This window comes from Theropithecus gelada, chromosome 10, assembly GCF_003255815.1.
Source record: "Theropithecus gelada isolate Dixy chromosome 10, Tgel_1.0, whole genome shotgun sequence".
NCBI classification, from domain to species: Eukaryota; Metazoa; Chordata; class Mammalia; order Primates; family Cercopithecidae; genus Theropithecus; species Theropithecus gelada.
Window position 1 is genome coordinate 31,310,875 of NC_037678.1, and position 26,875 is coordinate 31,337,749.

The following is a 26,875-nucleotide window of genomic DNA, read 5'->3' on the forward strand; positions in this document are numbered from 1 at the left end:
CCTCACCCGGCAGCCCATCTGCCGCTCACGCCCACCCTCAGTAGCTGCATGCGGAAAAGAAGGTGCATGAGCGAGGCCACAGCTCACTGCTGTGCCACTCCAGTCATAGTGGACTGTGACCAGTTAGTTACCCAAGGACCATGGCACAAAGTGCAGATACCCAATGCAAAGGGATGGGGGCTGAGGATAAAGAATTCCAGCCCCTTCACCAAACTCACATACAGAGCTAGAGAAGGGTGAGTCCTAACGCTGAACTCTCTAAGAGACCAGGAAATAAAATAACAAGGGCTCATTTGACCATGGCACCCAAACCCGACACCATCCAACACTGTGGCTGCTGGCAGAGGAACCTGGGTCCCGGTTTAGCCCAGTGAGGCTACAGGATGGAGGCCCACTCCCAGACAGGTAAGGCCGCTGGTGCTGGGGAGAGACATGAATTAAAAAAAAAAAAAGGTCCGATGGTGAAAAACCACCACAGGAAGTGGGGGTGGGAGCCCTGAGCTGACAGGGCAGAAGGAAGAGCAAACTGAGGCCTGGCCACGAGGGCGTGATGTGGTGGGAGGGGCAGGCAGGGTCACAGGGCCATAGGGACACGGCTGCATGCTGGCCTGACCCTGCCCACAGCTCAGCTGTGCATCGTTAGACGGGTCACCTGCCCTTCTTAAGTGTCAATTCCCTTCAAAGATGGAATTACCACGATCTGCCCAGAGGGTGGTGGACTCAAACAAGTGAACGCACACACAGCATCGGGGCATGCTGGCACTCATTCCACTCCCACCTGCCCATTCCCCCGCACCCAGAATAGGGCCTGGCAGAGGCTGGCAGGAGCCGGTGCTCTGTATCCCCTCTTACCTTGGTAATGATGTCCTTGAACTGACCCTCCTTCCAGGCTTCAGTGGGGTGGCTCATCATGGTGAACACAGCATTGTCGTATTCCTCGTACTTGTCGTAGAGGAACACCAGCTCAGCCCACAGGTGTGCCTGCTCTGCAGCCCTCAGAACCTGGACAAGGAGGCCAGGGTCGGCTTGTGCCGCATGTGGCCACGGCTGCCAGACTGTCAGGAGCACACAGTACCTTTGGGATGTTGACACGGGACCAGAAAAGCTCCAGGTGCTCCAGCATCTTCTGTGGCTTGAATTTGGAGTAGAGGATGGCCAGCTCTGTGAACATGCCCATGTGGGCCCGCTCCAGGCCCAGGGCCGCCTCCAACATTGAGATCAGCTCCTCAAAGTAGCCGCGATCCTAGTAGACCAACAGCCACACGTGGGGCAGCGCAATTGCATGCTTCCGGCAGCCACCCTCCAGCCCATGCCCACGCCGCAGGGACCGTGCTGGTGACTGGGAATGATCCCGAGGAGGCACGTGTGAAGAAAACGTGTGTACATACTGTGCTACAGATCATGCCATTTACTTAGCAACTTATTGGATCATCTGACAATTACCAGTGGCACACTGCACTACAATTTTCAAGTTTAGTAAGTGCAAATTAGTATTGCCAATTTTATGAAAATAATTAGAAAAAAGGTAGGAAGTGGGTGGTAACAGGGTCTGGGAATGATTTGTTTTAATCCCTTGCCACAGCTCATTACTGAGATCCTGGCTCCAACAAGCCTTCAACTCCACTCACGATGCCATGTGGCTGTTGTTTCACTGTGTCCCTAATTATGATGGCCAGCCCCTTGCATTCAGCCCTACACCCCTCTGACATGCTCCTTGGACAAGACCAGATGTCTGGTTACAGCCTGCTCAGCATGCAGAAACCCTGGAGAAACACCCAGCCATGTGACCCTTTCCCTTTACTCTAACCACCACAGCCCTGGGAGGGCCCAACCTAGAGGATCACCTCACGCCTCTTGTTTTCCTAAGGAGGACAACTTCTGTGCCCCCTCCACTCTCAGACCAACCTCATTTCCCAGTGGCATACTTGTCTGCCAGCAGCATCTGCACCCCCCAATCAGCTACAGACACGCCGCCTGTGCTCCTGTCTGGAATCTGCCCAGCCTGTAGCTCCATCCCACCTGCTTGCCTACCAAGGCCACTGCTCCAGTGACTCCTCATTTCTCTTCTGCCTTATCTTCGCTCTCCACAGCTGGGTTCAGCAAGCATCCCACTTATCCTCCTGTCCTAAACACCTCCTCTCGACCCAATGTGCCTGCTAGTTACCATCCCATTTTTTTCTACTTCCCTTTGCAGCAAAGACTCCTCACAGCAACCATTCCCATTCCTCTCCCTGTTCTCTCCAGTCAGCATCAGGCTGAGTCTCCCCCAAGCTTCAGGTCACGAGCATCCCCCTGGCCCTGCTGACCGCTCCCTCTTCCCCAGTGCATCCAGAAGCCAGCACACTCTCTGGGTTTTCTTCCCACTGTACTGGCTGCTCCTGCTCTCCTCCTCAGCCCATCCCTGTTGGGCAGTCTGGTCTTTTCACCTACACTCATCCCCAGGGGACTGCAGGCAAACAGATAGATATGGATCACTTGTATGTCAGCAACTCTGGGTTCACTGCTCTAGCTAGGCTCCTCCTCTGTGGAGCTCCAGATCTGTCTCCAGCTGCCTACCTAATGCTCCCACCTGAACATGCAGCAGGCAGCTCAAGACTTAGCACCACGTGTCCAAAAAGTAATTCCTGTCCTTCCCTCCCACGCTGCACCTTCAGTCTTCCCCTCATCCACTGGTGATAACTCCGTATTTCTAGTTGTTCAAGCCAAAACCAAAAGGAGTTCTCCTGGGCTTTTCTCTCTCACTCTACATCAGTGCATTAGCATATCAGGGTGGCTGCTCATTTAAAGCACATACCCAGTCCTGATGGCCTGATCACCTCTCACCCTGTCACCACCACCCTAGTCAGAGTCACTGTCCCTTCTCGCCTAGACCACTGCAACAGCCTCTAGCTGCTCTCCTGGCTCCTGTCCCTACTTCTCAAGTATGTGGTCTCAGCACATGAGCCACCATGATCCTTTTACCCCATCAGGTCAGCCCTGCATCCATCCCAAGTACAGCCCGTGGCCTTCCTAACGGCCTGAGATCTGGCCCTCCATCAGCCTCCCTGCCCCATCTCTGGTTCCAGCCCCTTCCTTGAACACACAGCACACTCCTGCCTCAGGACTTTGCCTGGCCACTGACCCTTCCCTCAAATGTCCTCATGACCAAATCCTTCTATTTCTTCAGGTCTTTGCTCAAATGTCACCCCATCAATTGCTGCTACCTTGACTGCCCCTTCATGAAACTCCATCCAGGCACTTCCATGCCCTCAAACCGGCTCCATTTTCCTCTATAACTCATCACCTTCAAACACACTATACAATTATTCACTAGGTTTGTTGCTTGCCTGCCAACCTTGCTGAATGCCAATTCAATTAAATAGAGGCTTTTCTGTTTTGTTCACTGATACAATTATTGAGAATAATGCCTAGCACATAGTAGGTACTCAAATATTTGCTGACTAAATTGTTCTTTTGTCAGCCCTGTACTGGTTGATTACCCTCCCTGTTGGCTTTCCAGTTCATTTCTCAGGCGCCTCTCTGGGGGTGGGAAAGCATTTCTCATTGAAAAGCCATCACACCCAGCCTGATATCTAGACACACTGGTGCTGGTGCGAGCCCCTCCAGACGACGTCTGATGTAGTGAGGGGTTTGAGGCTCAAGTTCCATGGCTATGGTAACACTGCTGAGCAGAGTCCATCCCATCTTCATCTGCCTTGACTAACCATACCTGCAGTGTCATGCAGCTCTAGGAATCCCACAAGTGGAAGCCCAGGTCCCTAAACACACAAATCACTGTCTACCAACCACTCGAGAGAGCCCACCTACAGCATGAACACACAGGGCCCCGCCCTTCCAAAGGGTCCATGTGGGGTTCCCTCTCTTGCCCGTGCTTTGTCCCTATGGCAATTGATAAACAGACTCCTGGGGCTACACACTGGGGAACTAGGCTATGGACCGGAGCTCTGTCAACACCAGCCCAGTATTCTCAGCAACCCGCCAAGGGTTGTTCCCGGCATGCAAGCCACTGACTGAGTTTCTGAAGGCCCAATAACACAAAAGGAGGGAGAGAACTTTAAAAACACAAAATTCCAGCCAGCCATGAGGTCAAGGATCGCTAACAAGGCAACTGAATTTAGTTTATAAATGACCGTCTAACACATGAATTCTCCCCTTGGGGCCATGCTTCAAATCTGCAGATGCAGCACTGTGACGGTCACATGCTAAGGGGATGACCGTGCCTGTGTGTGGAGTATTTAGGCATCACTTGTCATCTGCATTACCAGCAGAGATCACCTGGTCACCTGGTAATAGCACATCAGCTCCTCCAGCTCATCTGCATGAATGACGATGTGAAGACCACACAGCTGTGCGAGGTGGAACTCCTGTCCATCCACGCAGGCAAAGCACACCTAGGGGATGGAGGGCAAGCGTGAGGGTCCCCAAGACAGGACACAGCACCACAGCAGCTGACTTACAAGGGACACAGTTGCAAATGCAGAAATACCAGCCAGTGGGGTGTTTTAAGTTGGATTCTGAACAAGTAGCTAACTCCAGGATGAACTGTACAAGACTGGGAGGAAAAAATATGACATTTATAATCTGCAGCAGGCCAAGGAGGTGCTTGAGACCACAGAAAGAAGAAAGTTCGTGCATTACTTCTTAGGCCCTGAGTTTTGTTCAGGTGGCGGGAAAGTCATACTGGAATTCCAGGTTTGGGGTTTGAAAAGGAAGGCTAAAAAATAATGACCATCGGAGTGCATCTCATCTGAGTGTTGATTTCACGGGGGAGTTTGCTTTAATAATTTTTTTTTTTTGAGATGGAGTCTCGCTCTGTCACCCAGGCTGGAGTGCAGTGGCATGATCTTGGCTCACTGCAACCTCTGCCTCCTGGGTTCACACCAGTCTCCTGCCTCAGGCTCCCGAGTAGCTGGGGCTACAGGTGCCCACCACCACACCCGGCTAATTTCTGTATTTTTAGTAGAGACGGGGTTTCACCATGTTAGTCAGGATGGTCTTGATCTCCTGACCTTGTGTGCCTGCCTCGGCCTCCCAAAGTGCTGGGATTATAGGCGTGAGCCACTGTGCCCGGCCTGCTTTAACAATTTTTTAGACTACTTTTGTTTTCTGTACTGTACAGTATGTATACTTAACGATAACAAGCCTTGAGAAGTACAGAATTCTCCTGTGCAGAGAGGCCCTTCAGCTGTGCTTCCTGAGAGAACTGACAGGACTAACCCTGCACCACAGAGCTGGGTGTGCCGTGCAGTTTCCCTGCTTCTCCCACCTTCTATACACAGCACATGTTCCCAAGGTAGAGAAAGCAGAACATGAAGATAAACAAAAATAATCACATAAGCCAGTGTCATTAACTTGAGATACAATCTTTGGCCCACTGTTTCCTATGTGTGATACGTACACCAGCCCCCTGACAAATCTCTCACATATGCACAGTGGAATCACATCATACATTCTGCATGATGACATATTCCTCGCATAATATTGGCAACATATTTTCCTGCAACTCTGCCTATTCATCTTAAACAACAGGGTAGAGTTGTAATGCATACATTAACAAAGGCCTTGGCCGGGCGCGGTGGCTCATGCCTGTAATACCAGCACTTTGGGAGGCCGAGGCGGGCGGACAACTTGAGGTCAGGAGTTCGAGACCAGCCTAGCCAACATGGTGAAACACTGTTTCTACTAAAAATAACAAAAATTAGCTGGGCTTGGTGGCATGCGCCTGTAATCCCAGCCACTCAGGAGGCTGAGGAAGAAGAATCGCTTGAACTCGGGAGACAGATGTTGCAGTAAGCTGAGATCACACCACTGCACTCCAGCCTAGGCAACAGAGCAAGACTCCATCTCAAAAAAAAAAAAGAAAGCCAGGCACGGTGGCTCACACCCCTGAAAGCCGCCAGCACTTTGGGAGGCCAAGACAGGTGGATCATGAGGTCAGGAGATCAAGAAACCTCATCTCTACTAAAAAATACAAAAAAATTAGCCAGGCGTGGTGGCGGGTGCCTGTAGTCCCAGCTACTCGGGAGGCTGAGGCAGGAGAACAGTGTGAACCTAGGAGGCAGAGCTTGCAGTGAGCCGAGATGGCGCCACTGCACTCCAGCCTGGGCGACAGAGCTAGACTCCATCTCAAAAACAAAAACAAAACAAACAAACAAACAAAAAGGCCTTGACATTGGACCTTTAGGCTAATTTTAATCTTTCATTAAACAATGCCGTTTTAGATATTTTGTCACAATTTTTTCTACTTAAAGATGATTCTGATATTATCAGAGAGCCTCGAGACAATTTACCAATTTGCCACAAAGGACCAATAATGTAAATTTACAATGATTATGCAAATAAGGTGACATGATTAAAAAGGGTGATGAAAATACTTATAATACTGATAATTCCATGCTATTGAGGCTGCCTCTGGGGGCCAACTGGTCAGAGATCGGATTCTCTGGGGCCTCTGTTCCAACTGCGAACACTAGCTTAGAGACTCTGAGAATCCCAAGGGTTCAGACCCCTGCCTGGGCAAAAGACCAGCACCCAGGCTCATCCCATATGGCAGAAGAGTACCGAGCAGAACACAAAGGACACAGAGAGCATGCCTGTCCAGAGCACACTCTGCTGTCTGCAGTTGCCCGCAGCTCACCTCCTTCCACGTCCGGGTGCTGCTGGCCTTGCGGCTGTTGTCCACTGCTGCCTGATACTCACCGAGGTGAACCAAGGTGGAAGCCAGGCGGGCAAAGTTAGAAACATTGCTATAGAGCAGCTTGGCAGCCTCGTACATTCCTTTCTCATAACAGCGGTCTCCAACCTATGGGTAATAGGGTAGCTCGACTGAGACACTCTTCAATGGGAAGATTTCTCCAGAGTTGCTTTCAAGTGCCTAGACGGCAGAGGTATTATTCTGTTTGCTAGGGTGGTAAGCATCTTTCTGATTGCACCAGTGACCAGAGGAAGTTGGCCTTGGCTTTCCAGTCCCTGGACACCCTCCTCCACCTCAGGGGGCGCTTCTACTTGCCTGCTCCTACATAACCCTGTGTTCTGGCACCTCTCAGGCCCCGACTGTCACCTACTACATTTGCATCCTACTGGGCCTGGGCTGAGGAGCTGTGCTCCTTGCTGCTTCCAAGCTGTTCCCCTTCCTCCTCAATAAAAACCGTTGACAACCAATCTTGTGTCAGGTATCACTCACCAGCCCTAGTTCCTGATGCCATTTACAAATCCTTCTCCTTCTCCGGCAATTTACTTGACTTCCTATGATCTGGGGACCTTGTTCTGTTCACAAGAACAAGTCACTGCTATAGCCATACCTTACACCTCAGAAGAGAGCTGCCAGCCCTGGGAACCTGCCACAAGTACCTCCTCTACCTAGCACCGCCCAGCTCACCATCCTGAGCACCTCAACTCCACCAGTCCAGTGACCGGACTGAATTCCTGCAGCCGGTATTCCCAATACCCAACTTGCACTGCACTTGCCCCAGCTGGTGGCCCCAGATCATGCTGCCCAGCTCCTGGCACTCACCTTTGATTCTCCTGATAGTTCTCAGTCCTGCTCAGAACTAGTTCTCTGCCCATTCCCTACCTGTGGCTGCAAAGCTAAACACAGACAGCAGAACCCTTGACTCTCCTGACTGTTCTCAGTCCTGCTCAGAGCTAGTTCTCTGCCCATTCCCTACCTGTGGCTGCAGAGCTAAACACAGACAGCAGAACCCTTGACTCTCCTGACTGTTCTCAGTCCTGCTCAGAGCTAGTTCTCTGCCCATTCCCTACCTGTGGCTGCAGAGCTAAACACAGACAGCAGAACCCCAAAGTGCTGATGGGTCTCTCTAAATTCATAAAGGCTAACATCAAATGCGCTGGCAACACTACCCATCCTACTTCCGTCATCCACGGCACCTCCCGCACCACCCCACCTGCCATTATCCATGGCATCTCTCATGTCAACTCTTTCATATCTCCTTCTCCTCTCAAAGCTCTAACGATTCCTCAAGCTGAGTATTTGGCTTCCCTTTTCCTGAGAAAACAACCAGGAGAGCCTTTCACAGCACAGTGTCTGTGGATGTCCTTCCTATGCCACCAAGGTCTGCTCCATGGATGCCCCGACCCCCTCTCCACATGCTCCATGTCAGGGTTTCAGCAAATCCCTGCATCAGCATCACCTTCTGCACTCATTCACTCTGACAAGCTTAAAGAACCACTGTTCTTTTCTCGAGTTTAAAATAAAACAAAACTGGCTAGGCACGGTGGCTCACACCTGTAATCTCAGCACTTTTGAGAGGCTGAGGCAGGTGGATCACCTGAGGTCAGGAGTTCGAGATCAGCCTGGCCAATATGGTGAAACCTTGTCTCTACTACAAATAGAAAACTTAGCTGAACGTGATGGTGGGCACCTGAAATCCCAGCTACTCGGGGGGCTGAGGCAGGAGAATGGTTTGAACCTGGGAGGCAGAGGTTGCAGTGAGCTGAGATTGCACCATTGCACTCTAGCTTGGGAGACAAGAGCAAAACTCTGCCTCAAAATAAATAAAAAATACTAATAATAAAATAAAATAAAATAAATAAAATGAAACAAAACTAATCCAACTTGCTCTGCCCTCAACTTACCTGGGGGCTGTCAGCCTGTTTCCACGCTTCCCATCAGAGCACAGTTCTCAGGGAGTATCTGTGTGTCTATAACAGCTATCCCTGTCTTCCTATTCTCTCTGCAATCCACTCCAATCAGGCTTTTGCCAGCCCCTCTGCCAGGGTCACTGCTCTTCCAGACAGACGCAGACATGGTTTTCTGGACACCCCTGCCTGCTTTTTTCCCAGCTCGCTGGCCACTCTCCATCTCCCCATCTCCCTGCTGTGGGGCTTTGGGGTGCTCTGGTTTCTTTCGCCCATCCCCTCCCCAGCCCCACACCCCCACTGCCATGCTCTCCTACACGGGTGGCGGCTATGGGTGCTGCCTGTCCCTGGAGGCTGCCCATGCACATCTCCAGTCTGGGCTTCTCCTCTAAAACCTAACTCCTACTTCCAGCGGGACAGATTCACATGGCATCTACTAGAGGTCTGACTTGTCCAAATGAGTTCTGATGCCCCCAGGCAGTCCTCACACACTGTCCCCACATTGGTGAGTGTGACCCCCACACCCCCAACCTTGACCCACCCTCACTGTTTCTCTTCTCACACCACTCCTGGCAGCACACACTGTTGGCTCTGCCTTCAACACACATCCAGAAGCTGACTACGCTTTGCACTTGCCTTGCTCACTTTATCTGCTGTCGCTACCCCTTGTGACATCACTGCACCATCCTCCTCTACGCACTCCCTGCTCTACCCTTGTCCTTTGCTCTGTTTGTAGCATAGCAGCCAGAGGGGTTCTGCTGACCCCTATACCAGATCATTTTCCTCCTCTGCTCAAAATGTCCAGTCTCACCCAGAGCAGAAGCCAGAGTCCTCATGATGGCCCCTGAAGTCCTGACCCACAGATCAACAGCTGCCTCTCCTATCGCTCCCCAAGCCTCTCTCACTGGATGGCTGTGTTCCAGCCATGGGCTCCTGCACCCCACAATGCTCCTCACAGGACCCTTGCACTTGCCCTGCTGTCTTGTTCTAAGAGCTCCTCCCCGGAGGTGTACAGACTCAGCACCTACCCAGGGGCCCTTTCTAAAACCAGAATGTCCACTGTCACACCCACACCGTTCCAACACTTCCTATCCCTGCCCCGCTTCACTTAGCTCCTTATACTCACCATGTAAAAGACCACAGTATTTTTAAGAATCTTATGATCCATGGGGCAGAAATCTGATTACTATTTTCCCTGCTCCATCCATAGCCCCTACCCTGGCACACAGCTGATATTTAATAAAAGGTGATGAATGCATAAATTAAGTATTCTATCAAAGGGGTAACCATGTAAGACTTGTTACTGCCAATTTACAGGAAACACAGAGAAAATGAGTTAAATGACATTATGTAGGTGCAGTCAGCTGATGCCAGACTGTGGGAAACGTATACAAACCAGGCGATGGGCTGGATCTGGCCCCCAGGCTGAAGGTCACTGACCCCTGTCTCAGGGGACAGCAGAAGGCAGAGAGCTTGCCAGGCCTGGGGCCACTATGAACACAAGTAAAGAGCCAGGTGCACCTCTGCCCCACCCAGCCAGCCCTATATGAGGGAGCTTCTGCTCTGGCCCGCAGTGCCTCTGACTCAGGAGAATCCGGTTACTAAGCCAGAGGGGGATTGGGGGCAAGGCTTTGTTTTCTATTATTTTAACTACTTTTTGGATTATAAGGGCAATTTCTAAAGTTGCACGATCACTGATTTAAAAAAAAAAAAACTTTGCAAACACAGGCAAGTAAAAGAAAAGTAATATGATATTGCCAATTCCAAATCCCAGAGTTGTTCACTGTCCTCATTTGTATTATACTCCACTGATGGATGTTGTTATTTAACTATTTTTTGGCCGGGCGCAGTGGCTCATGCCTATAATCCCAGCACTTTGGGAGGCTGAGGCAGGCAGACGGTTTGAGCACAGGAGTTCGAGACCAGCCTGTGCAACATGGTGAAACCCCATCTCTATCACAAATACAAAAATTAGCTGGGAGTGGTAGCGTGCATCTGTGGTCCCAGCTGCTCAGGGAGGCTGAGGTGGGAGGATGGCTTGAGCTCAGGAGGTTGAGGATGCAGTCAGCTGAGATCGTGCCACTGCACTCCAGCCTGGGTGACAGAGGAGACCCTGTTTCAAAACAAAACAAAAGTACTATTTCCTTTTGCCAGACATTGGCTTTTAATTTTTATTTGCATAATCATGTTGCAATGATTAAATATTTATAGATGAAGCTATGTGGATCTTTTCTACTTTCTTGGGATAGATTTTTACATCTAGACTTACTAGGTCCATGTTTAGAAATAATAAAACTCTACAGGTATATTTCAAATATTTATGTATTAGCTGAACTGATATTTTCCTTTATACTTTCTTCCACTGCTTACATGCTTAAAAATTCCTTTCTCATGCAAAAATTCAAATACCTATTAAAAAAATTTTAAGTAAAGCTCAATTTTTACCTTTTATTCTTTCATCTGGAATTTTACTTGGTTACAGAATTACATGATGAACTTTTAATACCTTTCAAAACTTTAACCTAATTTCCAACCTTTTTTTTTTTGACACAGGGTTCTCACTCTGTCACCCAGGTTGGAGTGCAGTGGCATGATAACAGCTCATTGCAGCCTTGACTTCCCTAGGCTCCAGTGATTCTCCCATCTCAGCCTCCCAAATAGCTGGGACTACAGGATGTGCCACAATGCCTAGTTAATTTTTGTATTTTTGGTAGAAAAGGGGTTCCTCCATTTTGCCTGGGCTGGTCTTGAACTCCTGACCTCAAGTGAGCCACCTGCCTTCGCCTCCCAAAGTGCTGGGATTACAGGCCCTTCACCCCTTTGTTTTTTTCTTGTTTGTTTGTATTTTAAAGACAGGGTCTGGCTCTGTTGCCTAGGCTGGAGGGCAGTGCCCCGATCACAGCTCACTGCAGCCTTCACCTCCTGGGCTCAAGTGATCTTCCCACTTCAGCCTTCCAAGTAGCTGTGACTACAAGTGCATGCCACACACTTGGCTAATATTTTTTAGTTTTTTGTAGAGATGGGGGTCTCACTATGTTGTCCAGGCTGGTCTTGAACTTCTGGGCTCAAGTGATCTTCCCACCTCTATCTCCCAGAGTTGGGATTACAGGTGTGACCCACCGGGCCCAGCCCCAACAACTACTTGGAACTCATTTTGAAATAGAAAGCTCAAAGTTCATTTTGTTGTTATTTTTTTTTTCTTTTCCCTGTTTAGAGATGGGGGTCTCATTGTGTTGCCCAGGTTGGTCTTGAATTCCCATGCCCAAGCAATCCTCCCACCTCAGCCTCCCAAAGTGCTGGGATTACAGGCATGAGCCACTTGCACCCAGCCCACTTCGTTGTTATTCATTTCAATAAATTGTGTGCATTCCTCCAAAAAGAGTGTACTTGTAATTAATATAGAGTTATAATACGTTCCATTATCTCTTCATGTCTCTTTATCACATTTTCCAGGGGTAACATTTTATCTACATGGCAGACTCCACAATTATTTAAAAGTTTTATTTACGGTTAAGGTTTAAACGTTTTGGCTTTATTCCTATTAAAAAAGGAACGTTTTCTTCCCCATTATGTTATCTGATTATTGGTGACAGAAGCTATTAATTTTCTTTTTCTTTTTCTTTTTTTTTTTTTTTTTTTGAGACGGAGTCTCGCTTTGTCACCCAGGCTGGAGTGTAGTGGTGCTATCTCGGCTCACTGCAACCTCCACCTCCTGGGTTCAAGCGATTCTCCTGCCTCAGCCTTCCAAGTAGCTGGGACTACAGGCATGTGCCACCAGGCCTGGATAATTTTGGTATTTTTAGTAGAGACGGGGTTTTGCCATGTTGACCAGATTGGTTGCAAATTCCTGACTTCAGGAGCCCCCCTGGGGGCTGTGCACTGCCAGTCAGATTTAGGCCCAGGGGGTGTGGCCTACCTGCTGGATGTGGGCATTGTTGGGTCCATTTATAAAATCTTCTAGCTCAGAAAGACGGCTGGTTTTAGCCAAGGCAAATATAAGTTCAGTCTCTATATAGGACTCACGGCCCTTTTTCCTGGCCATCTGCAGAAATTTAACTAGATCCTCCCAGTTGTCTAAGGACAGAAAACAAAGATAGGTTAAACCAGAGCTGATAATTTTAAACAAGGGCTCAATTCCTCCCATTCTGTCCTCAGCCAGACACATTTACCCTCTCGTTAGGTCTCCCTGGGAACTCAGACTCCAGATAATGTCTAGGAGGTCTTGATTATGCTCACTAAGCAGATCCGTAGCTCAGAAGGAAGGGAGGGGCAGAGCCACACTCAGGCCGCCTCCCTGAGAAAAGACTTTGCCAGGAGACAGAATGCTTGTTCTGGACATCAGAGAGGTGGGTGCCACAATCAACTTGAAACACCAGAAGATCCCTGGGAATCTGTGGGCCTGTCACTGACTTTAAAATTACTACAGTGGCGATATTGAGATATCTAGTGTGCTTAAAGGACCTCATCTTATAAAGGAGGGCAACAGTCAACTAAAGAGCCAGTATCAATAACAGAGTAACATTTATCTCAGACTCTTGTGGGAAACTTTCACGTAGATGTGCCCTCTGATATCTCTGGATACATTATACGTACAGATTTGTGAGAATCTCTTCAACTTCTTGCTTCAGCCAGGTTTTGCATCAGTGAGACGCAGAGCCCCAGGGAGGGGGATTCACTTACTGCTCCTGCTGGCTGCCTGAACAACTTCCAGGTAAGAGGAAGGGTTGTCCCCTCTGATATAGGAGTCGATGGCTTCCTTCACCAAGTCTTTCTGGAGCTGGGCTTGGGCCAGCTGACTCCACACCGCAGGCTCACTGCACCTCTCCGCAAACTCATACGCCCGGTCCAGGTTTCCAATGTGCTCGATCAGGACCTAGGGGTTATGAGAGGACTTCCATTCTCTGCAACACCTAGTCAGCTCCAAAAGACAGACACATTTTTGTTTGGTTCCCTGTTCTGCCTAAAGCTTCATGACCATTTCAATTCTGTTGGAAGCAATCAGGTACTAAGCATTTCTCAGATGGACAGGTTGAGGGGAGAGACAAGAGCCATTATATGAGAAGGCGGATGCCGAACAAAGAAGAGACACTCCAACAGAGGCACAGAGATGGAGATATCCAGGTTAAGCTTTCTGGGCCGGGTGTAGGACATGGGACTTGCTCCTGACCTTGGGAGGAAAGACAGTGCAACAGAGCATAGAAACTGTAGAACAGTTCACAAGAATTGCTGTGGGGAATAAGATTGCTCACCAGGCAGAAACAGGCTTGCTGAGCAGCCTGGCAGACTGCGTAGCAGTGAGGGCCACCACTATATAGTAGTGGAGGTGGTGGCAGCATCAGCCGCCCCCTAATATGAATGAGCTCTCAAAGCAAGGCCAGAGCCCATGAGGGGGCACAAAAGAAGGGCTCCTGGATTGGGGGTTTCACAGCAGGTACAGAAACAAGGTAAAGGAAGAGGCAAGAACATAAAGATAATTGGTAGGAGAGCAGTTCAGAAGATGTCCTGTGGTTTACAACTGATTTGGAAATAAAACCAGAAAAGGCTCATAGACTGGGAAGAAAGGGCCGCAGTTTAAAGAAGAAGAGTTCTTGGGGAGGCAGAGGGGCAGGCAGGGAGGGCTGGAGGGCCTGCTCTGGGAACCCGACCTTGGATCCTGAAAAGCTCCTGCTGAGGAGATGGGGGAATGGGGAGTATGAGGGTGAGCAGCATGGTGCAGAGGGCTGGAATGGCTGTCATTGAGGGTAAGGTGTGAGTGCCTCTGAAAATCAAACGTTTGTGTCACCAGGGCTGACCGATGACATTGGGTGGGTACCCAAGTCCAGGGGAGTGATCCGGAAGGGGCAGACGAACAGCCAATGGAAGGAGCACCCACAGAGAAGATCAAGACAAGGGGCCAGCAGGCTGGGAAGATGGGTTGCTGGTGAGGAGCAGAGAAGAGCACAAAGAGATGCACTAGACAACCAGAGCATCTGACACCCTTGGAGAGGACAAGGGCTTGCAGGGCGCACTCATGGTGTGGCAGAGGGTGCTAGGTCCAACATGCTTGCACTCAGCAGCCCACCTGGATTGCTGAAGCATTCATATCAAACTTGTGGAAGACGGCGAAGGCCTCCTCATACAGCGCACTGCTGACAGCGATGCTCGCAATGTCCGGTGCGTCGTAGTTGTCCAGGCGGCTGATGTACTCCATGACCCGTGTGCGGTCTGCTTTGATGGCTGTCAGGATCAGCAGATTCTGCAGATTCCTGAGGAAAGAGGGTGGTCAGCATGGCATCCCAGGAAGGAAGGCTGCATAAACCATTTTTCGGAAGGTCAGGCATCCCCAGACCCCCAATTTTTTAAAAAACTAATTAATATACACATACATAACTGATAAGCAAATATAACAGAGTATTTGTGAAGTAGTTGAGATCTAAAAAGAAACAATATGGCAAAGTCTTAGGAAAGCACAGGTAAGAGAATCAGAATGTGCCAATCAAATCACTGGGAGGGTTGCTGTGTCTTTTCAGAGCCCAGCCTCTGGCTCCTGCTGTAGAAGTACCTATTTTCCTACCTGTGCTTTCTTTGTGATTCATTATAGCTTTATCACATCTACTGTATTTCTAAGCAATATAGGCAGCTTTGCATTTTTTTTAACTTTTAAAAAATTTTGAGACGGGTCTTGCTATGTTGCCCAGGCTGGTCTCAAACTCCTGGCCTCAAGTGATCCTCCCACCTTGCCCCCTCAAAGTGCTGGGATTACAGGTGTGAGCCACCACACTGGGTTGCTTTGCATTTCTTGAACTTTACTTTGCTTTAATTATAGTAGATGAATTTTTGCAAAATTTTTATATAATTCAAAAATGTGGAAAAAAATCAGTGTAACACACCACATACCAAGAATCTAAAAAAGAAATACTACATCATTATAGAATGATTCAGAAAAAGCATCTGATAAAATCTAACACCTATTAATGAGAAAAACTATCAACTAGAAATAGACGGAAACTTCCTCAATCTGAGAAAGTACATCGACAAAAAGCCCACTGCTAACATCATAAGTAACAGGGTCTGGACCCTTTCCCCGAGGATCAGGAACAAGACAGGGATGTCCACTCTCAACACTTCTATCTGTGCTGGAGGTTCTGGTTAAGGCATTTAGGCAACAAGAGAAACAAAAAGTTTCTTTCTATAATGAATCGCAAAGAAAGCACAGGTAGCACCAGATTAGGAAGAAACAAAACTATTCCCGGCGGCTCAGGCCTGTAATCCCAGCATTTTGGGAGGCTGAGACAGGCGGATCACGAGGTCAGGAGATCGAGACCATCCCGGCTAACATGGTGAAACCCCGTCTCTACTAAAAACATAAAAAATTAGCCGGGCGTGGTAGCGGGCGCCTGTAGTCCCAGCTACTCGGGAGGTTGAGGCAGGAGAATGGCATGAACCTGGGAGGCGGAGCTTGCAGTGAGCCGAGATCGCGCCACTGCACTCCAGCCTGGGCGACAGAGCAAGACTCTGTCTCAAACAAAAAAAAACAAAACTAAACTAAACTAAACAAAACTGTCCCAATTTACAGCCAACATGACTGATTAAAAAACTCAAGAAATCTACAAAATAAAAAAAAAAAATCCTGTAATAAATCAGTTTAGCAAGGTTGTAGAATACAAGGTCAACATACAAAAATCAGTTGTATTTCTATATACTGACAATGTTTTTCAATGAACAACTGTAAACAAAAAAATCTATTTAAAATACTTCCAAAAATATGAAATAAGTATAAATCTAATAAAATCTACATATGACCTATATGCCAAAAAACTATAAATTGCTGATGAAAAAAAATCAAAGATCTAAATAAATGGAGACCTATCACTTTCATAGAATCAACATAGTAAAGATATCAATTCTCCCTAAATTGGTCCACAGATTTCATGCAATTCCAGTTCCAGTAGATTTTCTTGTACATATAGACAAGCTAATTCTGAAATTTATATAGATAGGCAGAGAAATTAGAATAGCTAAAACAATTTTGGAAAAGAATAAAGTTGAGCCCAGGCATAGTGGCTGACACTTATAATCCCAGCACTTTGGGAGGCCAAGGTGGGAAGACTGCTTGAGCCTAAGGGTTTGAGACTAGCCTGCGCAATATGGCAAGACCCTGTCTCTACCAAAAAAAAAAAAAAAAAAAAAAAATTAGCCAGGTCTGGTGGTGCACACCTGCAGCTGCTCAGGAGGCTGAGATGGGAGGATTGCTTGAGCCTAGGAGGTTGGGGCTGCAGTGAACCATGTTCATGCCACTGTACTCCAGCCTTGGTGACAGAGGGAGACCCTATTTTAAAAAAAGAAAGAAAGAAAGAAAAAAGGAATAAAGGTGGAAGAATTACACTATCTGGTCAATTGATTTTTGACAGAGATGCAAAAGCAATTCCATGGAGAAAGAGTATTTTTAACAAATAATGCTGGAATAAACTGGACATTCATATGCAAAAAGATGAATCTCACCCTAAACTTCACACTTTATTGGATAATGAATCTAAATATAAAATGAAAAAATATGAAACTTTTAGAAGGAAATAACAGAAAATCTCTGTGACCTAGGAGTATTCACAGAGTTCTTGATTTAACACCAAAGCACAATCCATAAAAGAAAAATTTATGAATTGGACTTTATCAAAATTATAACTTGTGTTCTGTTAATGACACTATTAAGAAAATAAAAGAAAATCTACAGAATGAGAAAAAATATGGAAATCACATATCCAAAAAAGGACTTGTATCCAGAATATACAAAGAACTCTGAAAACGCAACAAAAAAAAACAAACAACCCAATTGAAAAACAGGCAACAGATTTCAAGAGACATTTCACCAAAGAAGATCTACGGATGGTAACTAAGCACATAAAAAGTTGTTCATCATCATTAGCCATTAGGGCAATGCAAGTTGAAACCACAATGGCATACTGCTATACATTTATGAGACTGGCTAAGATAAAAAATACCAATATACCAAGTGCTGGTAAAGATGAAGAGTAACTGGAACTCTCACATATTGCTGGTGGGAATGCAAAATGACACAGACTTTTTGGAAAACAATAGTTAGGCAGTTTCTTAAACAGTACATATACCATGTGATTGAGTAGGTTTAAATACAAATCTGGGCACAAATGTTCACAGCACATGTATTCATAATCACCTCAAACTGAAAACCACCCAAACATACTTTGATGGGTGAAGAGATAAACTGTGGTACATTTGTACAACAGAATAAGATTCAGTGATAAAAAAGAATGTAAGGCTAATGCACTCACCAACTTGGATGAATCTCAAAGGCATCATCACGCTGGGTGAAAGAAGCCTGTCACAAAGGAGTCTACACCACGTGATTCCATTTACAAGACCTTCTTGAAAATGTAAAACTAGTGTGGCCAGTGGTAGCCAGGTTTGGGGGAATGTATACTATACAGGGTAGCTAGCACAAGGGAATGTTATAGGGTGATGGAATTGTTCGTATCCCGACTGTGGTGATTCTACAAATCTACACGTGTGTTAAAATTCCTAGCACTGCATTCCCCATCCCCTTCCAGAAGGTCATTTTTACTGTATGGTGATTTTTACAAAAAAGAATTTTAAAGTTAGGTGCTAAGAGTCATCCATGCATCCATGGTGCTAACAGTCATCCATACAGTGTTCATTTCTAGGGCTATCTGGTATTCAACTGTACAACTGTACTACAACCTACTTATTGATGGTTATCTGGATCGCTCTTAGAGCTTTGCTATTGGAAACGGTGCTGCCTTGAGTATCCCTGCACACATCTCCTCATACAAATGAGCTGAGATCCTTTAGGGCTCATAAGGAAGAGAGGAAATTGCTGGCTGTGTGCATCTTTTTTCACCAAACTGTTTTCCAAATGTAACGCGCATTCCCAGCAGGGGCACATAAGAGACCCAGCTGCTCAACATCCTCATCAGCACTGATTATGAGAGTGGGGTTCCTGCTGCTCTGGCAGGAGTAACAAAGCATCAGATGGTGCACCACGGCCTCACTCTGTGCCTCCTTGGTGGCTGATGAGGCTGAATTCTTGCCTTAGGTTCACAGGCTGTCCTTCCTCTCACCAGAGGGCCTGTTTAAGTGCTCTGCTTGGTTTCTCATTGGGTTGCTTGTGTTTTTCTTTTATTACATCTTTTCCCTACTAATTTTTTGTTGGTTGTGTTGCAAATATCTTCTCCCCATTTGTAGCTTCTCATTTGTCCATCTTCTTTATGATAAAATGCTTAGGTTTAATACAGTCTTACTGGTTTTTCACTAAAGGTTTATGGTTTCTGTGACTGGTTTAAGAATTTATTAGGTCATAAATATATTCTTCCAAGTACATACTCTAAAAATAATATATTTTGCTCTTTTTTTTTTTTCTTTTTGAGGCGGAGTCTCGCTCTGTCACCCCGGCTGGAGGGTAGTGGCAACATCTCAGCTCACTGCAACCTCCGTCTCCCAGGCTCAAGCAATTCTCCTGTCTCAGCCTCCCAAGTAGCTGGGATTACAGGTACCTGCCATCATGCCTGGCTAAATTTTTGTTATTTTTAGTAGAGACAGGGTTTCACCCATGCTGGCCAGGCTGGTCTCGAACTCCTGACCTCAAGTGATCTACCAGCCTTGGCCTCCCAAAGTGCTGGGATTACAGGCGCGAGCCACTAGGCCCAGCCAAGGCTATTTTTACCTACACATAAAACTGTCTGGTAAAATCGTCACAGGAAGAGCATAAACTTGAGGTTACCTGCATGTTGGAGAAGCAAGTGTTTAAGAAGACAGCAGAGCCACAGCCACCTGTAAGTGCCTGGAAGTACCCACAAGCTAACAACTATCAAAGGAGGTTGATCAGACAGCAAAACAGAATATCCTACCCACCTCAGGCACCTTAATCCTGGCATCCTGTCATTAGTCAGGGTTTATGATTCCATTAAAATATAATTTCACATTCCATTATCATATAGCATCTCCAAGTTTAAAAACACACACACAAATTCCTCTCTATAATACTACAGCCCTTGATAGCCTTTCTGGCCTACAAAATAGATCTCATAATTAAATCTTTATAGCTGCACTTACGATGTGAGTAGATTAAAATCTGACACAGAATCTCTGATGGTGAATTTTGAAGTAGAGAGGAACCCAAGGTGGCTGGCCCATGCGGAAGCACACACTCTTACCTCTATGGTGCCTGCCCATGCAAAAGCAGCACGCACTCCCACCTCTACAGTGCCGGTCCATGTGGAAGCACGCACTCCCACCTCTACAGTGCCGGTCCATGTGGAAGCACGCACTCCCACCTCTATGATGCCAGCCTGTGCTGCTGTCCCTGCCACAGCTTCTGCTCATCTGGCTTCTACATTATACTTCTGGCAAGTCTTCCCTGATACATGCCCAGATCTGGTTCTCCTGCCACCTTTCTCCAAGCTTTGTTCACTACGATTTGAAGAGTTCAACACATCCTTAGGCCACATGAGACCTTCATAAAATGCCAGCTCCCCTTCTCTGAGCATTGTGTTAAAGGACAGTGTGGGCCAGAGCAGTAAGAGGAGTGCAGCCTCCTGGAAAATGTGAAACTGAGGCTGGGCTCTGAGACAGGCAGGAGCTAATAAGGGAAGGACGACATTGAGATAGAGGAGGTGGTAGGAAGATTGGCATGTCTGGGGAGCAGCCAGTGGGCAGGCTGGATGGGTAAAGTGGTACGAGATTGTAACAGAAGGTAAGTATCAAACAGATGTTTGAATCTGCCTGTGTCCATAGCTACCCCTGGCATAGCCTCACCTGTGCTCACTGAAGACAGAGTTATCCAGAACTATCTTCTCCAGCAGTTCAATCAGTTCATTAGGCAGGTCGGCTGTCATAAAGGCTTTGACAGTGACCGAAATCTCTTCAGGATCCCGTGTTTCTGACAATGCTGTCTGTACTACCTGGTTTTAAAAAGCATTTGAAAGAACTTGATTAGTCAATTCAAGACTGAATCTTTGAAGCTAAACAGAAGGGAAGGACTCCTCCAAGATGGTGTGGAACAGACAGAGAAAATGGGAGACTTCTTAAGGTAACAAAGGAAGGGTTTTCAAAGTCAATTTCAGGAAATTCTCAGTTTGCTCTATTTTGACAATTAGTTTTTCTCTCATATCAAATGAGCTACAGACTCTTACTCTGCTCCAATGACCAGTGCACTAGGCATTTTGAAATGAATGTCTCCTTTTAGATTTGTCTTTTAAAGCCACTAATAGCAAATATGGCTCCACTTCTCTATTGAAGACACTGCAGGGGCTTCCAGCAGCCTCTTACGAGCAAAGAGCACTGCCACTACTGTGGCACAGTCCATAGCCAGAGCTGTGGAGTCAGGTGCCTTCACACCGGATGCCACTCAGAACCACAAGCTGAAGGAAAGACCAACAAAAGACTGGCTGTGCCACCCCTCATCCAATTATAGGTGTCTCACATACAAAAACACTTACAAAATAGGGTGGAAAGACAGTTTTCCAAAGAGTACATTTCCCACGTGACAGCAGTTTGGAATGCCAGCACTGCTCTCTTTGCACTTTGGACCAGGCACCTTCAGTGACTTCGAGGATCTAATATTTTTGCCAAGTTTCTGGTTCTCCTCAGGGGTGGTCAACAGCCGTGTATCAATGAGAGGGAAGAGACAGCTCTGGACGGTCTTTCATGGCTAACACAGCCCACTGACCATGAACTTTTACATAGCAATCTTGAGGGGCCTTAAAGGAATGTAGGGTCAAGGTCAGTCCAGTCCACCTTTCTGGTGGTCTTTGTGAACTCAATGGTACCATAAGATGCAAAAGTTCTACCTCTGTGGAGTTTGTAATATCCACAACAAGGAGGCTGAAGAGTTTGAGAACAGGAGCTCTCCCAGCAGCTGAGGAACCAAAAGGGTATGCCTGAGGGAAAGGGGGTACCAGGACACAGCACAAGTCCATCCAAAGGAGAAGGTACACTTCCTAAAGTGACATCTGTCAGTTCTTGAAAAACTTGGAGGCCGGGTGTGGTGGCTCACGCCTAATTCCAGCACTTTGGGAGACCGAGGCAGGCGGATCACCTGAGGTCAAGAGTCCGAGACCAGCCTGGACAACATAGTTAAACCCCATCTCTACTAAAAGTACAAAAATTTGCCGGGCGTGGTGGCAGGTCCCTGTAATCCCAGCTACTCAGCAGGCCGAGGCAGGAGAATCGCTTGAACCTGGGAGGCGGAGGTTGCAGTGAGCCGAGATCATGCCATTGCACTCCAGCCTGGGTAATGAGCAAAACTCTATCTCATAAAAAGAAAAAAAAAAAAAAAAAAAGAAAACCTTGGAGCAACTTAAGTAAATATAGACAGGTTGTTTTAAGGGCAAAAATAAATTTCTACCATCTGTTTGAGTCAATACAGGATGCCCCACCTAAGGTTGCCTCAGGACACTGCTCTCAGTAAACATTTCATAATGAGGTTCCACTCCAGACACTAAAAGCAGCCTCCCTCTGTTATTATGTGCTCTGGATTAGAGGAGCATTGCAGTTGAATTTCCCACCGGGAGGTGGCTACAGATATTCAATTACAGCAGCGATAACGAAAGACCAGCAGCTCCACCCAGAAACAGGAAGACAAGAGGCCCCCGGTGGCTCTGGTATGGTGCAATGTTAAAGTTGCCCTTCCCCAGTGCCAACATGAAGTCACCTTCAAGCTGTACCAGGTGGCTGGACTACACCTGGAGAAAAGTCTGATGTCTGGGAACTTGGATGTAAATCCCTAGTAGCATATTGTGTTGTTTAGTATTTTTATTAGATTTGGATGGGTAAGTCCAAAGTTGAAACAGAGATTCAAAACAACATGACCTTCCATAAATCTCAAAGTATTTCAAAATGAAAAGTTTATTTAAAAAAGTAGTGGCACAGGCTTGAGAAACAGTGGACAGAAAATGAGAGGATAAAATTCAGTAGAGATAAAGGTCAAATCCACCCCTCAAGACTTTCAAAAGCGCCAGTCCAGCAGGTTGGCAATGTGTACGAGGGAGGTGGGAGTTTTAACTGGTCCTATTCTTAGGGCTGAAGCCACTTGTTGGATGAGGGTTTTGTTCCAACATTGGTCTTGCCCCACCCCTAAACAGTATGCCCAGCACCTAGGAACAGTGCTGAGGGCAGCAGAGGCACTATCTGTGAGTGTCTGTGAGGCTGTGACTGGAGGGGAGGCTCTTCCACAGGGCTGGGGGAAGTCCTCCCAGAGGCCAAGGCAGACTCCCACCTGCCAGGCCACACCCAATAATGACCCCTGGCTCCAGCACTCTGCAGGAGGTGCTGGATAGTCACAGGGGCATAAAGAGTTTTTCAACACAGGGAAGTCAGCTGAGACAACCTTGAAAGCTACTTCACCTCTGTCCACGGGGGCTGAGCTGGGCCCAGCATGCAGGCATGCCACCAGGTACTCTCTTCCTGGGCTGCATATCCCTGCTTTGGATCCAAGGGCCAACTCTATGCCCTCGGCCAGTAAACAATTCCAACTATCAGCTCACCTGGGGAATCAAGCTAATTTTAGGCAAACTATTTCTGCAGGGGAGAAAGTTCATAAGGGCTAAGATGTTTTATTTATTTATTTATTTATTGAGACGAAGTCTCACCCAGTTGCCTAGACTGGAGTGCAGTGGCGTGCGATCTCGGCTTCTGCAACCTCCACCCCCTGGGTTCAAGCGATTCTCCTGCCTCAGCCTCCTGAGTAACTGGGATTACAGGCATGCACCACACAGTGTGTTTTTGTATTTTTAGTAGAGATGGGGTTTCACTATGTTGACCAGGCTGGTGTTGAACTCCTGACCACAAGTGATCCACCCGCCTAGGCCTCCCAAAGTGCTAGGATTACGGGCGTAAGCCACCATGACTGGCCTATTTATTTTTTTGAGATGGAGTCTCTCTCTGTCGCCCAGGCTGGAGTGCAGTGGTACGATGTCGGCTCACTGCGACTTCCACCTCCTGGGTTCAAGCGATTCTCCTGCCTCAGCCTTCCCAGTAGCTGGGATTACAGGTGTGTGCCACCACGCCTAGCTAATTTTTGTATTTTTAGTAGAGACAGGGTTTCACCATGTTGGCCAGGCTGGTCTTGAACTCCTGAGACCTTAAGGAATCCACCTGCCTCGGCCTCCCAAAGTGCTGGGATTACAGGCGTGAGCAACTGCACTCGGTCAAGATGTTTTATTTTTTTTTTATTTTTTATTTTTTTTGAGACAGAGTCTCGCGCTGTGTCACCCAGGCTGGAGTGCAGTGGCGCGATCTCGGCTCACTGCAAGCTCCGCCTCTCAGGTTCACGCCATTCTCCTGCCTCAGCCTCCGAGTAGCTGGGACTACAGGCGCCCGCCACCTCGCCCGGCTAGTTTTTTGTATTTTTAGTAGAGACGGGGTTTCACCATGTTAGCCAGGATGGTCTCGATCTCCTGACCTCGTGATCCACCCGCCTCGGCCTCCCAAAGTGCTGGGATTACAGGCTTGAGCCACCGCGCCCGGCCTGTCAAGATGTTTTAAATGAAAAATGAAACCAGTCACTTGAGCCACAACGATGATTAGACGGCAAAATGCAGGTGCACAGACATACCCATCTCTGTGCCTCACCTGGTCAATTAGCTGTCTCCTGGATGGGTTGGTCTCCTCAAGGACGTGAGCCCAGAGCTCTGGATCCTTTCTGTGTACCAGGTAGCGGGCCTCGCTTTTGAACAGAGAATTCTCATTGCACACCTGAAATGAGCATACTCATGTGTGTAACACAGCAGTCAATCAATGGAAGCTGCTTGGGAGGACACACCCCAATTCGTTCCCTGTGTGCCTGATACCGGTTTAGTGAACAGTCAGGGCCCAGGCAAGGCGCTGTGCTTTGACACAGGATGAGCAGCATCCTACAGGGTTAACAATGGACTCAAACTACCTCCAAATGCCCTTTCCAAGTTTACAACTCCTAGGGATGTGCCACATCTCTGGCCAACAGGACCTCCTGCATTCAGGGACATGCTCTGTCTCCCATTCTGTCTGATACAGCCACTAGCCACGGGAGGCTACTGAGCCCTTGAAATGTGGTGCATGACAGGAACTAAACTGGTAATTTTTAATTTGGTTAAATTTAAGTACTCATATGTAGCTAGCTCTAAGCCATCTGTAAAATGTTATCAGAACAGCCTAGAACTGGTATAAAACAGCACAAACACTGCAATGTTTCAAGACCTAAAAACTGCAAACTGTGCTTTCACTAGCAGATCTGGAGACCCTTTACGGAATGTTATAACAGATCTTCAAAACACTATCAGTCCACTGGAATGTGCCAGCGTTTGCAGCACTTGCTAAATCCTGGTGAGGATCAGATCTGTTGAGTGCCAGATGCCAGGCACAAAGGCTGAGTGGCATGCAAAGGTGTTTGCAGATGCAGCGCAGGCTGCCTGTGCATCATGGGAAAAGCCCGAGCAGGCTGGTGCAGTACCAACCTCATAGGTGCTCTGTTCATGTCTGGATTTTTAGATCAAATGGTTAGGTAGGAACAGTTCATACAATTCAACCTAAACATGTAATTATATGTGGATCCAAGCCTGGGCAGATGTAGGCAAAAGACCTGGGCAGATGTCTCAAGGAGGGGCCAGCAAGAGCTCACCGGTCAGGTGATGGGGAAAGGCTTGTGTAGAGGGTTATCCCAAAAAGGCGGCATGAAGTACAAGGGCAGTCAGGACATGAGGCACCCAGGGAACTGCAGGCCCCTCCAGGTGGGTTGGCAAGATGGGTGGTTGATCAAGTTGGGGAGTTGGGGGGAAGGTGGCAGTCCACAGAGGAGCTCACGAGTCAGGCCAAGGAGTTCAATTCTGCCTTCAAATTACCAGGCAACAGTAAGGACCATAAGCAGAGGGATGATAAGTCAGGTTCATGGCCACTTGGTCTACAGGTACAATGCATACAAATCGCATGAGCAAGTTCCCAAAAGCTGCGAGAATCACAAGGAAATAATCTCATGACCTGCCATCTCCAGGTGCACAGAAAGCCCTGATCAGCTCCCCACGGGCACACCTTTGAAAGCTTTCCTGGGAGGCCAGGGTTGCATGGGCAGCTCAGCACATCTGCTACCCACCTGGATGAGCTCAAGGTCACACTGCCCCCGCTCATAGGCGACACAGGCCAGATGGGGGTCTCGCTTCTCACAGTAGTGGCCCACCACGCTGCTGTCATAGTAGGCATTCTCTCTCAGGAAGCACTCGGGGCTGTTGTTGCTGTCAATGTAGATTTTAGCCAGTGCATTGTGAGTGGCAGGCTCCTTGCAGCCTTCCTGAATCCGGGACTCCAGCCAGGGAAGCAGCAGCTTGAGCCTTTGAAAGAAGGAAGGCACCGTGAAGTCTCAAGGCTACCACTGGAAATCTTGAGGACAATTCCAGGGCTCTGACAGATGTTTCCTGAAAAAAAAATCTCGGAGTACATTAACTTCAGGTTGCTCTAGGGACGAAGATGGACCTGATTTCCAAACTGATTTCTACTGTTAGGTTTTCCCCCAAGGTATTCACAGTACCAATAGCAAGTAACTCACTGCTACATCTAAGATGTGCACATGAATGATCAGCTACAGTGACAGTCCTGGAGAATTAGACAGAAACAACAACAGACACTAGAATCCAGGAGTAAGACAAAACACCAAGTAAGGACACCTTACCTATTTCTTTTTTCTACTTCAGCCACCAACTCGTCAGTAGAGAACTGTCCTCTCACTGCCATGATTAAGTGTTTAATCACTTCCTCAGAACAATCCACATCAAGCAGCCCTCCAACCACAGCTGGGGTCCGGCTAGGGTTGACCTACAGTAGTCAAGGTGAAGTAACTTCAGTGTTGCAGACACAAGTTATTGTTAGAAGCCTCCTACAACTTGGACAGTCTGGGCAAAACCCTGAAAGGGCTCCTGTTTAGCACTGCGCTGTGTCCCACCAAAATTCACTTGCTGATGTCCTAACCCCTAGTGGGACTCTATATGGAAAGAGGGTGTTTAAGGAGGTAATCAATGCCAATGGTGCGGCCCTAATGCAATGGGACTGATGTCCTTCTAAGAAGAGGAAGAGACACCAGGAATGTATATGCACAGAGGAAAGGCCCTGTGGGGGCACAGCCAGGAGGCCGTCTGCAAGCCTGGAAGACGGCCTTCACCAGAAACCAGCCCTGCCAGCACCTTGATCGTGGACTTCCAGCCTCCAAAACTGTGAGAAATAAATGTGTGTTGTTTCAGTCGCCTGGACTGTGTTCTTCTACTCTGGCAGTCTGAGCACACTA

The 26,875-nt window shown here is 47.6% G+C and overlaps 1 protein-coding gene across 1 annotated transcript in view; it reads right to left on the minus strand.

Moving 5' to 3' along the window:
- CLTCL1 (clathrin heavy chain like 1) overlaps positions 1–26,875 on the minus strand; it is a 112,869-nt gene that overhangs the window by 16,199 nt on the left and 69,795 nt on the right. Inside the window, exons 16-26 of the mRNA XM_025399141.1 lie at positions 26,267–26,409; positions 25,694–25,928; positions 24,202–24,324; positions 20,386–20,531; positions 14,660–14,843; positions 13,279–13,471; positions 12,515–12,672; positions 6,638–6,802; positions 4,284–4,391; positions 1,076–1,243; positions 853–1,002 (exon numbers count right to left, since the gene is read on the minus strand). Coding sequence (XP_025254926.1) covers positions 853–1,002; positions 1,076–1,243; positions 4,284–4,391; positions 6,638–6,802; positions 12,515–12,672; positions 13,279–13,471; positions 14,660–14,843; positions 20,386–20,531; positions 24,202–24,324; positions 25,694–25,928; positions 26,267–26,409 — 1,773 coding nt within the window. The remainder of the gene's footprint in view (positions 1–852; positions 1,003–1,075; positions 1,244–4,283; positions 4,392–6,637; positions 6,803–12,514; positions 12,673–13,278; positions 13,472–14,659; positions 14,844–20,385; positions 20,532–24,201; positions 24,325–25,693; positions 25,929–26,266; positions 26,410–26,875) is intronic.